The sequence below is a fragment of the Monodelphis domestica genome, chromosome 2 (genome assembly GCF_027887165.1).
Source record: "Monodelphis domestica isolate mMonDom1 chromosome 2, mMonDom1.pri, whole genome shotgun sequence".
Taxonomy (NCBI): domain Eukaryota; kingdom Metazoa; phylum Chordata; class Mammalia; order Didelphimorphia; family Didelphidae; genus Monodelphis; species Monodelphis domestica.
This window is the reverse complement of record NC_077228.1, coordinates 302,504,754-302,522,053: the sequence shown is the minus strand read 5'-3', so window position 1 is coordinate 302,522,053 and position 17,300 is coordinate 302,504,754. Positions and strand designations below refer to the sequence as shown.

At 34.5% G+C, this 17,300-nt stretch overlaps 1 protein-coding gene across 23 annotated transcripts in view; it reads right to left on the bottom strand.

The window, feature by feature from the left end:
* MLIP (muscular LMNA interacting protein) overlaps positions 1-17,300 on the bottom strand; it is a 394,551-nt gene that overhangs the window by 141,217 nt on the left and 236,034 nt on the right. For 18 of the 23 annotated variants that reach the window (XR_008916576.1, XR_008916575.1, XM_056818416.1 and 15 more), the window contains 4 exons: positions 11,995-12,060; positions 11,828-11,911; positions 11,649-11,708; positions 10,235-10,279 (listed from right to left, as the gene is read on the bottom strand). The exons of 1 other annotated variant lie outside the window; for it this stretch is intronic. Coding sequence is in view for 20 of the 22 variants with exons in the window: in XM_056818416.1 (XP_056674394.1) it covers positions 10,235-10,279; positions 11,649-11,708; positions 11,828-11,911; positions 11,995-12,060 (255 nt within the window). In the remaining 2 variants the exon portion in view is untranslated. The remainder of the gene's footprint in view (positions 1-10,234; positions 10,280-11,648; positions 11,709-11,827; positions 11,912-11,994; positions 12,061-17,300) is intronic. 4 more of the 23 variants (XM_056818414.1, XM_056818430.1, XM_056818415.1 and 1 more) reach the window with 2 other exon arrangements.

Sequence of the window (17,300 nt, the reverse complement as noted above, 5' to 3'; positions counted from 1 at the left end):
TCATACTTAAATAGGCAGCTTCTCTGCTACATCCTCAATATATCCTCAGTCGGTTAATTTTTTTAAGTCCTTAAGAAATGGGGAACTTATGATACCCTAAAACAGCCCAGTCCATTTTTGAACAGCTTAATGATAATGAAGTTTTTCTTTGTACTGATCCCAAATTTGCCTCTCTGTAATTCCTACCAACTGCTCCTATTTTTCTTCTGTTCAATCTACTTTTGGCTTCCAAATTCAAGATGAATATTAGAGAAAAAAATCATGTTTCACAAAACAATAGTTTTCCTCTACTAATTAGTTGTTGTTTTTTTCAATCTGCAAATTATGAATGAGATCTCCAATAGTATCACTACTTCCTAAGAAAAAAACAAATGGAAGGTCTGGGCTAGCAAATGTACAACTAAAAAATTCAGGAAGCATTTAGATGCCTATCAATGACCCTGTTAGTATTGAGGAAATTTAAAAATGGAAACAAAACAGCTCCTCAGTGCCAGAGATTTATGCTCTACAATGTAAACTCCATAAAAGTGTTGATGCTTGGTTTTAAGTGACAGATCAGCCTTATTTTAAAATAAGTAACATGAACAAATTAAATTAAACCTTTTTTTAAGAATTATTATACAGATTGAAGTAAAAATGTGGAAAGCAAGAAAACATTTGTATGAGGTTAAATTTAAGCTGATTGAAAATCTTTACATTTTCCATCCTCTACCACATAAAACTCAATTTCTAAAATAGATCTTCATCAGGTACCAATATAGGTGATCCTATAGCAGCATTAATTAGAGCAGCATATCAGAGAACTCTATAATCTTCAAATCCATGATTATGTGATACTATGAATAGACAATGTTTCTTAGAACTCATAAAAATAAGTTTAAAACCAAAGTTGAGTAACCTTAAAATTCTTTTTATGAGTTTCTACCTAAAAAAATGAGGAAGACAGCAACAACTATTTATTTAAGAATTTGAGAAAATGTAAGAGTAGCTATACTATGAAACTGAATCCTTTAAAGACTCCGTACAGCACTTGACACCACCAGGAAGAAAAGAAATTGAAAGGAAAAGTGAGAGGAGAAAGAAGAAAGAAAGAAAGCATTTTAACTGAGTCTCATCATAAAAGATTAAAAATACACAAAAGAATAATATGGAAAAGTTTAAAATTTTTCTTCTTGTAATTGGCATATATACAAGTAGAGTTCTGTTACATACTAGTTAAGAGGTTTAAAGAATAAAGAACAAAATGAGGATTTGAACCCTATTGTGAATATACTGACAAACAACTACTTGGGACAACTCCTGAAAAACAAGTTTATTCCATTCAAAACACTAGATACTGAATGTCAAATGCACCCAAATGTAATTGTCTTCTTGGTCACCATCCAAAAACATTTTTCCCTCTGGGAAGTGTAGACTTTACTCATCTCAGACAGTCATACAATAGAGACTTGCATTTCGCTAAAGCCAGATGATTACAACTACCTTCTATCTAAGAGAAATCTGTATAAACATACACAGGTGCACATATACAAGTAGAGCTTTTAAATACCCACTTAACTGAGTCTCCCTTCTCCTTTTCTGACATCTCTCTCATCATCCCTACCCACACAAGCTTGACTCTTTTTGTTCATTTCTCTTCCTATTCCATGTAAATTTATTGATTTTTCCCATTTCCTCAAAGCCTTTTTTCTAGAGAAAAGTGTTAAATGATAGTGTGATCATAAAATTTTAGCAGAAAGATGCTAGTATAAAGGTGATGATAATGAGAATGCAGAATAAAAATTAGTAATGAACAGTCATCATTTCACTAAGCAATAAAAAGCTAATGTTAGGTAAGCAACATTGAATTCATCAAAGGATATGAAAGTGATTTATTTCTGTATGGAGCCTATGAAATAGGTAAAGTATAAAAGAGGAAATATTCGACACTCCATGGCAACATCCACAGGAACCTAGCCAATAATGTTTTAACAAAGAAATGGTGAATTATTGATTAAGTCAAGGACATATGCTTATTAAAATGGAGGTATTTATGATAGCAATTCTGGGCAAGGTTATTGCCACCAAAAATGACCGAAGGAACTTGGACTTAGTGATCAATGTAGCTTATGCAAGAGTGTGCAAATTCCATGATAGGCCACAAAACTTAAATGCTTAAGCTTATCAGGAATTATACACCCCCAAAAGAATCATCATTTAAAGTGAATTAGGAATATCTCAAATTTGTAGTTACTTTTTAGAATTTAATTCCATTTAGTAGTAAAAGGGCAAAAAGAAAAAGAATCATGACATATGACCAAGAAATCCTTCATATTTTTCTAAAGATGATCAAAGAGTAAACCAAGAAGGATTCAAGTGGGACAAAAACTATTTGAAAAATGTGGCAATTTTTTATTTCCTGAAAAGAGAAAGCAAACTATGAATGGAGTCATCTGATAATAGTATTGTCAACAATAAAGCAGGAACCCTTAAGGGAGAAAGGAATACCTTTCTCTAGATTCTGGCTCCTATAGTTTCTTTTTCTTTTTTTACCCTTACTTCTTTCTGTCTTAGAATCGATGCTGTGATTGGTTCTAAGGAAGAAGAGCAATAAGGGTTAAGCAATGGGGGTTAAGTGTTACACAGAGTTACACAGCTAGGAAGTATCTGAGTCCAGATTTGAATGCACAATCTCCTGTCTCTAGTTCTGGCTCTCTATCCACTGATCCACATAGCTATCTCCCTCTCAAACTTTCCAAAAGTATGTATACATACACTTGCATACATAGACACATACACATGCATATATGCACACACACATACATAGGTACTAGGAATATCTGAGAAATTAAGCTTCCTCATTGATGTTCCATTTCTTAATACAGGGTATCCCCCAACTCTCCACCCTTTGGCTGCTTCTTTTCCCATTGTCTATTATTTCTCTTAGTCTCCAGTCCCCCTGGGTTCAAGGATCATATCTATGCAGATGGCTCCCAGATCTCTAAATCCACTGCCATATCTCTCCTGAGCCCTATCAACAATTGCCAGGTAAGTATCTCCAAATGCAGGTTTTGTAGACATCTCAAACTCAGCATTACTAAAATGAAGCTCATTAAGTTCTGCCAATATCAAAAGTTCTTAACCTGAAGTCAATGGACACTCTATATAGATTTTAGGAGATCTTCAAACTTAGATGAGAAAAATGCACTTTTATTTTTTTCTCATTTTTGGTTGGTTTTATGTATTTTATTAGATGCACTTATAAGGTATCCATGGATATTACTAGACTGCTGAAGGGATCTGTAACACCAAAAAGAGGTGAAAAACCCATGCCTGAAAAACCCCATCCCTCCTCCTATCTTCCCAGTTTTGCTTAAGGTACCACCATCCTTCTAGTCACTCAGGTTTACAGCACTGGAATCTTTCTTGACTCTTCCCTATTACATTTCACTCTCTAGTTGAGAATGCTGAGTGGCTGTTGAATTGCCTCTAGAATACAATGCCACCTCCTATGTTTGGTATGTAAAACCTTTCAAAAACTGTCTTTCCAGGCTAATTGAATATAATTTTTCAGCCTCTTCACATATCTCCCCATACTTTCTAAATTTGTGTATACTGTTTCCAAAATCCTTCTGTTTTCCTTGAAATCTCAGTACATCTAAGTAAGGAGGACAAAATCCTCATAGCTCTAAAATCATAGATTAGGACTGAATGGAAACTTAATGATCATCTTAGCTAGCTCTTTCCTCCTCCATTTTACAAATAAGTAAACAGATTTTATAAAGGTAAATGATTTCACTAAAGTCAATGTAGCTATTACTCTTATTATTTGGCAGCATTAAGAGCTGAACTAACTTTCAGGAAAGTGGTAGAGAGGCATATGAAGATGGCAATTTGGAAGGGATAGAAATGCACTTTAGCAAATTAGTACTTGATTTATTTAACCAAGAGTTTAAGCTGTTTATGTATGAAAGAAACCTCATTTTTAGGAATTTTTCTGAATATATCACATCATACCAAGTTTAAAATGTTTGTTCAGTTATTGTTCAGTTGTTTTATCAGTTGTGTCTGATTCTGTCACCCTATTGGAGTTTTTCTTGGCAAAAACACTGCAGTGGTTTACTGTGTCCTTCTCCAGCTCATTTTACAACTGAGGAAACTGAGGCAAACAGGGTTAAGTGATTTGTCCTGTGTCACACAGCTAGTGTCTGAGGCCAAATTTGAACTGAGGAAGATGTGCCTCCTTGACATCAAGCCTGGCACTCTATCCACTGTGTCACCTAGTTGCCCTTTACAAGAAAATAGCATGTTGATGACATTTGGAAACTATATAATTCCACAATAATAAAATGTTGGCACTCTCTGGAAATTTGTTAAGATGAGGTCCTGTCTGTATTGTGTTATGATGATGATGATGATGTGATTATCATCTCTCCTTTGTTTCTATTGAGCTAGAGAAGAGACCTGGGATTTTATCGGTATAAAGAATTCTCAGATGAGGAAATTCCCTCAACCCACACAGGTTTTCTGGCATCTTTTCTATAAATTATAGTCTTAGAGAGCTGCCTGGAGTCCTGAGATATGATAAGCCCAAGAACATACACTCCACACATTCCAGATGCAATACCTGAAGCTACATTTTCCTGATTTGAAGTCTAGCTCTCAATATAATATATTTATATCTTCTAACTTCTTTCTCTGCCAATTAAAAATAAATCTACTAGATATAGAGTTGGGGTACTAAATTGACATATAGAGAAGATAATCCAGACTACTTATATTTTTTTCTCTCAAAAGGAAGATTTGGGTATCATTTATAAATTCCAATAATCAAAACTTCTTTTCTTATCTTTTAAATGGAACAGTGGTCCTAGTTTGCAAGTGAAATTAAATTTATTTCTTGGTTATATATAAGTAGGTCCAATAGAATGTTCAGCTCAGGCACAAAATCTTAATTCGGGGGGGGGGTGAAGGAGGAAAGGAAGGAATAGAAGGGTAACAGAAGATAAGGGAAGAGAAGAAAGGGGAAAAATAGGAAGGGGAACAGAAAGTGAAATAATTTAGAATAGAAATTCAACTCCTTTAAATATGCATGGGCCTAAATGACAAATGGAGGTGGGAGTCTTACAAAAAATGTCTCTGACAAAGGACTCATTTCTCAAATATATAGAGAACTGTTTTATAAGAATACACAGCATTCCCCAACTGACAATGGGTCAAAGGATACAAACTGGCAATTCTCAGATGAAAAAAACTATCTATAGTCATATAAAAAATTGATTAGGAAAATGTGAATTAAAACAACTCTGAGATACTATCTCACACCTAGCAAAATAGCTAATATGTGCAAAAAGGAAAATAATAAATGTTGTAGACAATGTGGGAAAACTGGAACACTAATGAACTGTTGGTGGAATTGTGAACTGATAAAACCATTCTGGAGGGCAATATGGAACCATGCCCAAAGAAATAATGAACAGAATGACTTCAGAAAAACTTTTAAAGACATATGAACAAAGTGAAGAGATCAGAGCCAGGAGAACAATATATGTAGCATCTGAAATGTTGTACAATGATTGACAGTGGAAGATTAAACTATTTCAGCAAAACAACATTCAAAGATAACCCGAAGGGACACATGATTTAAAATAAATTAATTCTATTCATAGCCAAAAAAGGAACTGTTGCAATCTATTTGAAGAACAAAGAATACCAGCTTCCACTTTATTTCCTTCATGAATTTTTAATTGTATATATGATATATGTCAACAACATGGAACATATAGAACACATATTGCATGAAAGTACTGGTATAACCTATATCACATTATTATTTACTGCCTTGGGGAGAGAGGGAGAGAATCTGAATCACAAAATGACAGAAAATAATTATCAAAAAATGTTTCTATGTGTAATTGGGAAAAATAAAATTTAATTTAAAAAAATAAAATAAAAAATGTACATGTGACTTTTTTTGTTTTTTGTTTTCTCTTTGTATCCTCAGCATTTAGCACAGTCCCTAGCAGATGGAAAGCACTTAATAAATTCTAGATGACTGTCTCTTCCTGATGCTGCTACAGTGAAAGATGAAAAACTTTTTGCAGGAAATGATAACCTACTGGCCTAAAAGAGTTCTTGTGCCTTTCTAGAAGCAAATTTACTACACAAGAATTACATATATATTTGGATTCCATTAACTCATAGTCTGTGATTATGATTGAAGTTGAGCTAAATTATCCCATCACACCATCTTTTACAAAAAGGCCACTAAGCAAATTAAGCCAAATAATATAAACAGGATAAGGAAGAAAAATAATTTAATCATTTTACCAGAATGAACAATTTTCAAATTCTTTCAAGTACTTAGTTAACATACTCTTACACAGAAACAAGTACTGTATTGATTACCACTTTTTCTTCACCCTGTCAAGCTAGTTCACTTTAGATCTCTACCAAATCACATTTTATTCATCTAATTTCAACAGTCCTATACTCAAAATAATAAGTTTACTATTTCACTAATTCAGAGGTTCCCTTGTCCCCATTTATTCTACTCATATTTCATAAATGAGGACCAAATGAGATAATGTATCTAAATTGTTTTGTATTGCTTTTATCTCTTCCTTCCAGTCTCCCGCCCTTCTTATGTGTCTTCTTCCATTCTTTCCTTTCTCCCTTTATTTTTCCTTTCTTTTCTTCCTGTTACTTTCTTTTCTTCCCTCCCTCTTTTTTCTCTCTCTCCCTTTCTTTTTCCTCTTTTGGTAGAAATGTCTAAGATTTCATCTATATGGGAAACTTTCTGGAAACTTCTTCCATTCATTCAGTTCAGCAGCACTCTATGTAGCATTATGCTTACTCACTTCCTTAGAGCACATAGATGCTAAATGACTTCCCCAAAGGCACAAAGCCTTCCCAAAGGCACAACCCCAGTATACATTAGAGAAAAGACAAGAAATAAGGTCTTAAATCCAAGTCCAACCTTCACTTCACCAAACCACCTACCTCTCTCTAGTTCATCGAATACTATATAAATATCGGTTTAAATGGTAATTGTTGGGATGATGATGATATCAGAAGCAGCAATAATAGAAGTAGTAATGATAGTCTAAATAGTTAGAATTAATGAGATGTGCTTGATCCACTTTGAACCTGCAAGCCAATAGTTAAATCTTCAGTATGAGCATTTGTACCTTGGAAATCAGATAATGCTATAAAACAAGGATTGAGTTATTATTTTGTTGATTATTGAGACTTAAGAAAGTGATTAAGAAAATGTTAAAAACAGAGATTAGATTTAAAAGAGTGACATGCTTGTGCATTATTTTTAGATAGCAAATTGTTAAACATCTACCAGAATATCCCTGAATATGACTCATCATGTAAATAAATGAGGTAAAAGGTAATATCTAGGCAAAGAAGAAAAATAAAAACTGACATTCCTAGGGCAGTTTGTTGTGTTTAAAGCACTTCATGGGCATTATCTCATTTGATCTTCACAGCAATTCAGTAAGATGGGCACTATTATTATTATTTGCATTTAATAGATGAGGAACAAGAAGGTCAGAGGGGATGATATGACATGATCACACAACTAGTAGTTTCTGGGGCAGGATTTTGAAATTATCTTTCTACTCCCAGATCCATAGATCTCTCTATGGAATCATGGCTGCTTCTGGACCCGAATAACTCAAGTAATCACTACTATGGAATGTCCAATATTTACTGTTAACAAAAGAGAAGAGACAAACTCTCAAAAAAAAAGTGTTCCAGAAAAGGGATTAATTATGGGTACAAATAGCTATCACTATTCTTCTAACAAATCCTTCTGAGAATATTGGGAATTAAGATACTGTTACTTTCAACCCTACCAAAAAGGCAACTTTGCAAATAACTTTTGAAATGTGAAAAAAATTCTTTAGTCAGTTTTCCTGTAAGTGCTGAATTGAATAATAAAGCTGGAATGATCCAAGATCAATGGATTTTCTACTGTAGTTTTAAAGTCCTCCAGGAGATAATGATTCTATAAACTCTCTTGGTAGTCAATGTTAATTAGTCAAGATGTCTTCTCAAGTCTAACTGCAATTTCTATTCCTGCAGCTTAAGTCGGTTTTCTTTTGTTGGGTCCTTTCTGTGGAGCTGGAGATGGTAAGCTACATGATCTTGGTGTTTGATGTTAATATAAGCATCTCTCTACAACTGATGACACATGGAGACCCAGCAGGCTGTCACTCTAAAGATATCTAACTTTAAAATGCTGAAAAGAAGTGGATGGGGGGAAAAATAGATCATTATCTTCTCAGACTACTAATTTATAAAGTTAGATCTTTGGGGGATTTTTTGGTTTGTTTTTAAATTTATTTGGGAGAGGAAAAATGAAAGTTTAAGTATATAGGTTTATTAAATTATTGATAAGATAAAGCTAATCAAGTCTCATCTAGTTTGATAGGACATTATAAAGCAATTAGAGCTACTAGAAGCTTACCAAGATGGTATAAGCAGTAGTAGTAATAGTAGAAGTAGTTGTAGTCATTATTGTTATAATCTCATGTTTTAAGGTTTTTAAAACATTTTACAAATATTATCTCATTTGATCCTCATCACAACACTCATAGGTGGTAGGTATTATAATTATCCCCTTTTTACAAATGAAATAAAGACTTCATGTGATTCACCCAAAGTCAAAAAAGTAGTAACTTCCTGAGCACAGATTTAAAGATTTCCTTTGCTTCAACTCCAAAGCCCTCTCTACTATACATCATAGCTATAACACTGTAGTGGCCCACTAAAATTATAAAAATATTGGCACCTGATAAACATGGGACAATGGTCAGTTACACAAAATTCAAGTTCTACTCTAACATTCAGAGGAAAATTCCAGGCTTCTAATTCATTTTGACAAAATGTACTTCAAAAAGGACTAAGCATCACACAGTGAGTACAATAAACATAATTAGAAGCTAAAATTTGCATATTATCTAGGAGTTGACCATAAGGGAATCCAGTTTTTGTGATCCAGCTCAGAATTCTCAATATTCTTCCAAATGATGTGTCACAAACTATGATTCAAATGTCAGGCCAGAAAGGAAAATCAAAAGCAAAGTTCCTCATTCAACAAACAAGACTTCATCAAGGTCAAGAATCTTACCTTCCTCAGATTCATGCTTGTTTCTAATTAAGCCATACGTCCTCAATGATTCAGCATCGGTACTGAATGACTCAAATGCTCTTCTAAATGTTAACTTACTTTGATCAGTTTTGATCATTTATTATAAAAAACAAAAAGAAGAAGAATGTGATCTGGATTCTATCTATGACGATAAAATAGCACTATCAAAATCAGTCTCACTATAACCTTTAATCAAAATGACAAAATGTCACATATGAAGGAATACTTTGATTGGACTGCTCTACACATATGTGCCTGCTGATTGGTCTAACCCAAATAATATCTATAATTCAGAGCATTACATGGACTTAGTAAGTATTTGTCCATATGACATCACTTAAAAAGGAACCAAAAGCTTCTTTAAGTGCAAGTTTCTAAGAACTACCTTCAGTGGAGTTCTTAATCTCATTCTGTGATAGTCCATTCTTAAAGGGACTTTGCAATTCAGTCATTGAGCTCATTTTATCATATTCTTTGGGGCAGCCACAACTAAAGCAGAAAACTGTACATTAAAGAACTCTTTGATTCAAAAAAGATAGAAGGAATTTTAGAGGCAATCTGTTTGACTTGCTCATGGTGACACTCAGGATCAGAATAACTTCATAACTCCAGACTGACTCTTTATTCACTTTTCTATGTTGCCTTTCCTCAGAGCAAAAGTTCTTAACTTCTTTTGTGTCATGGAAATCTTGACAGCCTGGTAAATACTAAAAGTCTTTCTAAAGATATTTTTACATGCAATAAAACACATAGTATCACTGAATACAACACAATAAAAACAAAATAAAATACTTAGAATTACAAAAGAAATTAATTCTCTCATATACAGTGATCTCTCTGCCTCTCTGCCTTTGTCAGAGTATGTGTTTATGTGTGTAAGGGAGAGATTTTGGAAGTGGTATAATTATCAATAGTTTAGACATAATGACTAATGATTTTGAGTAGCTCTACATGCTTTCCTACATATGACCAAGGCAGAGCAACTGGACAAATTTCTACACATGTAAGAACAGATTTCAAGCAATATAAATGGCAATACAACCACATTTTCTACTAAAAATGACAAGTATAATTACCAAAGGAACTTACATATTTTGTTTCTCGACCAGCTGCTCTTGGAACAGTTACAGGCATCTGCATTCAAATAAAGATAATCACACAGATGAAACACCCAAGGAATTAGCTATAGCACAATTTATTTTGTTTCAATACTTTAATGATAATGGCCTCCACTATAATATATTTTACATAATAGGTGATCAATACTAAATGAATGACATTCATTTATATATTTATTATAGCTTACCCACAACACAAATATAAAAAGCATCTCTGAATTCACTAAGATGAAACTTCCTTTACCAACCCAGATCCAAACACCACTGTGATTTAGCAGATTAAGTTAAAAGGAATTTGCAGGAGGTACTAATTAGAAAGTTAATAAGAAAGTTAAAGACATATATGTCTTGCTCACAATAATACATTTAATAATTATCAAAAACAGGATTTGAACTCAGGTCATCTTGACTACAAATCTAATACCCTAACTATAAGGTGAACTGCCTCTTACTCTGAGCATTTGGAGTCATGGGTTTAAAGCTAGCACATACTTTATTATTGACTTTATTTCTGATGAAATGGAATCAGAAAAAAAGATATTAAGATTACTCTTCTGAAGGCAAAGAGTCAATCTGTTCTCCTTCTGGTTCAAATGGTTTGGAGGACAATATAGCAAAATGAAATGTCACAAACATCATGTTTTTAGCATTCTATTATAAAAGTATTATAAAACAAACCAAAATGTATATCTGTACAAAATATTGATAGTTGCTCTATTTAAAATAGAAAAAAATGAGAAGCAACCTATATGTCTAACAATTAGATGACTGGATCCATTATAGAATATTAATTCAATTATGGTATTTCCCAAATGATAAAATCTCAAATATACAAGGAAATGTGAAAAGACCTATGTGAAACAATGCAGAGTGAAACTATCGGAATCATATTGGTTTACATATTGATTATGACTAGAAGAGGAAGGAAGATAAAGGGGAAAGAGAGAAGTGGGGAAAGAAAGGAGAGAAAGAAAGGGGGAGGAGGAGGACAAGATGGAAAAATAGGAAGAAAGAGAATTGGAAAGAGGAAGGAGGAAGGGCCAAAGATGGAAGAATCCCAGAAAGGTCTGAAAAAGTAAACAGAAAAACACATGCCAACGAGAGCCCCTTTACATGCTGTGGCTTCCCATGTTAATATTTGTATTATGGTGCAGGACCATAGGCTTCCTATTTCTGTATTTCTAAAGTGGTCTATGTTATTATACACACCGGTTGCACACACATATATTTGCACAGAAGACCTAAACATGCATGAAGCAAACACTGCACACTTTTTCTTCAGTGCCAGGCAAGTAGTAACTATGTAATAAATACTTGTGAATTGATAAGTCAGAATAAGCAGTCTATGAAGGTGTTTAGGTTAATTACATGGAAAACTCACGTACTTTATTTCCATCAGAACCCAGTCCTGTTTGCATGGAACTTGAAGGAGAATCTGAAGAATGCTGGGAGTAAAAATAGGGGATGGGGATAAAGGGGATATGATGAATGGTGCCATGATAAAGGGGAGATGAAGAAAAACAAAACAAATATTTGAATCAAATGGTCTAGTCTAAGGCATTACCATGGACAAGGATTCCTGTAAGACCTTATCAATGGCAGCACAGAGCTCTTCAGTTTGCTGCCTGAGCTGTGCGGGGGAACAGAACTAGAAAAATCGAAACCAGTCACTGGGTTAGCACCATGCTTTGGGATTCTAGACCAAAAGCCAAGGATATTTGTTTTCATTACCTCCAGATGTGAATCTAATGTGCTGTCCTTGGTGATCCTTTCTGACTTGGAAGGTTCATCTAGTGCCTAATAATAAACAAAATATTTTTGATATGAGATTTTTATCAGAAATGAATGTCATGGTCAAGTTTCTTTATCTAGGGCTTCAAAGGAATACCCAGCTGTGAAGGAGGGAGAAAAAAAATTAAGCTTCCTGCCTGAACTAAATTCTTCAAATATCAAGGGATTTTTTCCCCCTTGAATTTTTCTTTTAATTTATTGAAGCATTCCCTGACTTAAAGATACTTTCTTACATAGAAGCAGCTTTTTGGATATAGTTCTACCTCAGAATTTCTCCAATGGGATTATGAGGTCTTACTTTAAAGTAAAAAAAGACTGGTTCGGGAGGGATCAAGAACTTGAAAAGAAGCATGGTGATAATTGACACAAAGATGACCCTAGAATCAAGAAGACCAGATTCAAGGCTGGCCTCTGACTCATGCCAAGTGACAACTGGCCAACTTCTTAACCTTTCAGTAGCCTCATCAACAAAGCTATAAGCTTAACTAAGCAATAGGCAATTTTACACTAAAGGATAAGGATAAAGGATTGTATGAGAGTTGCCTGCACTGATGAAAACACAAGAATAGACAGACTAATTACAAGAACTTGTTCACCCAAATTGTCAATATCTCCCTTTAGGGCACTGGTTCTCAACCTTTCTAATGTCGTGACCCCGCAATACAGTTGCTCATGTTGCAGTGACCCCAAACCAAAAAATTATTTTGGTGGCTACTTCAAAACTGTAATTTTGCTACAGTTATGATTCAGAATGTAAATACCTGATATGCATTATGTATTCTCATTGCTACAAATTGAGAGGTTGAGAACCGCTGCTTTAGGGGCACTCACTCACTCCATAGATATGTTGTTCATTCAAAATATGTTTGAATTCATTTTTTTAAAATAATGGAATAGGTTTTTGGTCTATTTTCCAGGAAACAATAGAAAATTGGGCTCATTAATTTATAGGCATGCCTTGTTTTTAACCCAAAATAAGATGACTCAATTTGATGAGCTACCTTACTCAATATCTGGCTGTGAGTGAATGAAATAATAAATAACCTTTGCTTAGTTCTAAAAATCTAATTCATCCTCAGAGCATTAATATTAGTCATATGGAGATTATTTTAAAAAATACAGTAGCCTGAAAAGACTTCCCAATAGTGTAATAGAATGATAGGGAAGATTTAAGTAATGATACAACCACAGGGAAAAGTACAAATTAATTAATCAAAGAAGTCTTTATTAAATGCCTACTATGTGTCAGTCTTTCTGTGAGTTATTGAAGATGCAAAGATAAAAGTCAAAAGGTTGCCTTCCAAGGTAATTTGTTTGAAAGGAAGAATACTTGCATGTGTGTACAATTGAAATTCTCTGAAGAATGTATCTTAATTTTTAAATTATTATTCATTAAATTAAAAAGTGGGTGAGAGAGAGAGAGAGAGAGAGAGAGAGAGAAGCATGAGCCATGTGTGACTGGCTAGTTCTTCACCACCTCCCTTGGCAGCAAGCCCAGAACCAGACCTAGAGCACTCTTAAAACTGTGGTTCCAAGAAAAGTGCCTCACTTCCTGTCCACTCAGTCAATTTATGCTCTTCCTTCTGTCCCTTTCTGAACCTCTATGATTAAAGGACTCGGACCTCAGTCAAGCAAGAGATGGGTCTTGTAGATGCCAGGAATAATCACGTAGCTTTTAGAATTGCCTCACTGCACATGTACACTTTTCTCCAAATGACTCTCCCTGGCTCATTTAATTACTTTACCACCCAAGAGGCTGGTTTACAGATAAACAAAGAATTTGTCTCAATCCTGCCTCAGCAAGGAAGAAAAATCCGGTTCATAGCTTCAATCTTAAGATAAAACTTTTTTGTTTATAGGTTTTCTTGTTCTTTTTAACTTTTTATTCTTATGATATTCCCATCTTCTTACACTTATGCTGAAGCCAGTTGTATCCCAAATGATTCAAAATCTTCCATACAGAGAGTGACTCTCATCATTATTTTTATTCTGCTTTTTTCCTGTTCTGCCATCCAAGACATTTAACATATGCTTTCTGACCACAACTTGAACCTGTTAAATGTGTATATATATATATATATATATATATATATATATATATATATATCTGTTAAATTCTACCAATCAGAAGACTAGAACGTAACATGTAGAGGGAGAAAGAATATCCTCTTTCACAGTAAGACTGCTATTACTTCCTTCTCTCACTCTAAAAAGAGTCCAACATCCAATTAGTTATTTTGTCTGCCATGTAATGTTGTGACTCATGCCGAGTTTGTTTCCAAAAAAAAAATCCTCAATCTTTTTCAGAAAATATTTTGTCTAATTATGTTTCTAAAATTTAAAACCTATGAAATCAGTTTTTGAACCAAGCTAAAAATTTTATATTTGTCCCTATAAATTTTCATATTTGGAGTTTGGCCCAATGATCTAGCTTGTTGAGATCACTTTTTCCAGGTGAGAGGAGGTAGAGTCAAGATGGCGGCTTAGAGGCAACAAAAGTTCAGACCTCTGAAAATCCTTCCTTACTGATACCAAACTAAATGTTCCTAGATTAAAAATCAAACCTAACAAGACAGAGCCAAGGAACCTTCCTGCTGGACTCAACTTAAAAGGTACACCCCCAAAAGCTGGAATTCTAAAACACTCCAATTTAAGGGGAAGGAAGAAGGAAGGTCCCAGGACCCCTCCCCCACCTAGAGCTCTATGACTCCAGTGGCAGCTAGAACCTCTGGGTGGGCAAAGGTGCTGGTCTTGAGTGAGTACTTTGTGTGCAAAGCTGTGCCAAGCTCAGAGCTTCCAACACAGGCAGTGGAGAAGCAGTTAGAGAAGAAATGCAGAGCACAGAGCAGGCAGCCTACTTGCAGCAGCAGAGACACTCCATATTGCCCACCCCTTCTAAGGTTTTGGCCTCAGGGCACATCCAGCAACCCAGCATTACTTAATCCCATCAAAGTCTTCAGAGGGCAGGGAGGTTCAAGCTCCACACCCCTCCCCCACAGACTGTGCTGAGAGATTTGCTGACAAAGCTTCAAGGGAGAATGAAGAAAGAAAAGCCCCAAATCACAAAAAGATGAGAGGAGCAAGAGCTCAGGCAACTGCAGGGAGTAAAGAAGGGGTAAATATGAGCAAAAAACAGAAAAAGGAAAAAGAAACTACAATCAACAGCTTCTATATGGGCAATGAACAAAGAGCAAAGAGAACAGAGAAGGATGATGGAACACCAAGTAAAAAAACAGAAACCCCAGAGAATTGGATACAGGTTCTGGAAGAATTCAAAATACAATTCAGAACACAATTAAGAGAGGCTGAAGACAACTGGGAAAAGAACTTAAAAACTAAAATAAGTCATCTGGAAACAGAGGCACTTGAACTAAAACAAGAAAATAGTGTCTTGAAAGCCAAAACCAACCAGCTCGAAAATGAGGCAAAGGAAATGAAAGATGACCTCAAAAGAAAATCAGACCAGAAGGAGGATGACCAAAAATCCAGGGATGAAATTCATTCTTTAAGATCTACAACATAACAACTAGAAACAAGTGACTTCACAAGGCAGCAGGACACTATAAAACAAAATCAAAAGAATGAAAAAATTGAGGAAAAATATGTAACACCTCATTCACAAAATCATTCCAGGAGGGACAACTTAAGAATCTTTGGTCTATCAGAAGACCATGACAAAAGAAAAATCCTGGTCATAATACTACAGGAAATTATTCAAGAAAACTGCCCCGATATTCTAGAACAAGAGGGGAAAGTGGAGATTGAAAGAATCCACAGATCACCTCCTGTACTTAATCCCCAACTGACAACACCCAGGAATGTTATAGCCAAATTCAAGAACTATCAGACCAAGGAAAAAATATTATAAGCTGCTAAGAAGATGTCATTCAAATACCATGGAACCACAGTGAGGATAACACAGGATCTGGCTGCATCTACACTGAAGGACTAAAAGTCATGGTATATGATATTCCATAAAGCAAGGGAACTAAGTCTACAACCAAGAATCAATTGCCCAGCAAAACTGACTATATTCTTATAGGGAAAAGTATGGTCATTTAACAAAATAGAAGAATTCTAAGCATTTGTAAAGAAAAGACGAGGCATGAACAGAAAATTTGATGCCCAAGCACTAAACTCAAGAGAATCATTAAGAGGTAATTAAGAAAGAGCGAAAAAAGAAAAACAAAACAACAAAAAACCCTTTTTTTTAAGAGACTCAATAAGTTAAAATGATATGTATCCCTATAAGAAAAGAAGTCATTGGTAACTCTTAAAAATTGTTATTATCACCTGGGCAGTGAGAAGAATTACACTTAGAGGGAATAGTGACAAACTGTATAGGATGAAAGGACAAGACATAAATATGTATAGAGATATATGTATGCATAAATTCATATATGTGTATATAAATATATATACGTATATATGCAACTAGAGCTTTTAAAAGTGGTTAATACTAAAAGAAATGGGAAAAGAAAGAAAAGGGGGTAAGTTTATGTCACAAAGAAGCTCATGGCAGGGGAGGGGGGAGACCATCAATACAATGGAAGGGTAAAAAGGTTGGAGATAGGAAATACTCAATTCTTACATGCATTGAAATTGATTCAAAAAGGGAAGAACAATCAAATAAATTGGGCCAGAAAATTGACTTGGGTGGGGGTAGGGGAGGAAGGGAAATAATATGATTCTTGTAACCAAGGAATAATGTTCTAAATTGGATAAATAAATTGATTTTTTTAAAAAGATCACTTTTTACAGGGTAGCTCAGAGGACAGAGATCCAGGCCTAATGGAAGGAAGTCCTGGGTTTTAATTTGACCTCAGATTCTTCCTAACTGTGTGACCCTATGCAAGTCACTTAGCCTTAACTGCCTAACCCTTACCACTCTTTCACTTTAGAACCAACACTTAGAGTTGATTCTAAGAAGAGAGTAAGGGTTTTAAAAATAATACTACTAGTAATAAAAATGAAAAGATTATTTTTTTCCATCTTGACCCTATCATCAGATGTTCATTTTACTTCCCACCCAGTCATAATCTACATATTTGATGAAGTTACCATCTATACTTTTAACTAAGTCTTTGGTAAAATTTTCAATAGCATAGAGCCTAGTACAGATTCATGGAGCACTCCACTGAAAATCTCCTTGCATATTGTCATTAATTCATTAATAATTACTGGTTTAGGTAAAATTATCCAACCAGTTTCAAATCCAACTAATTACATTATCATCTAGCTCTCTT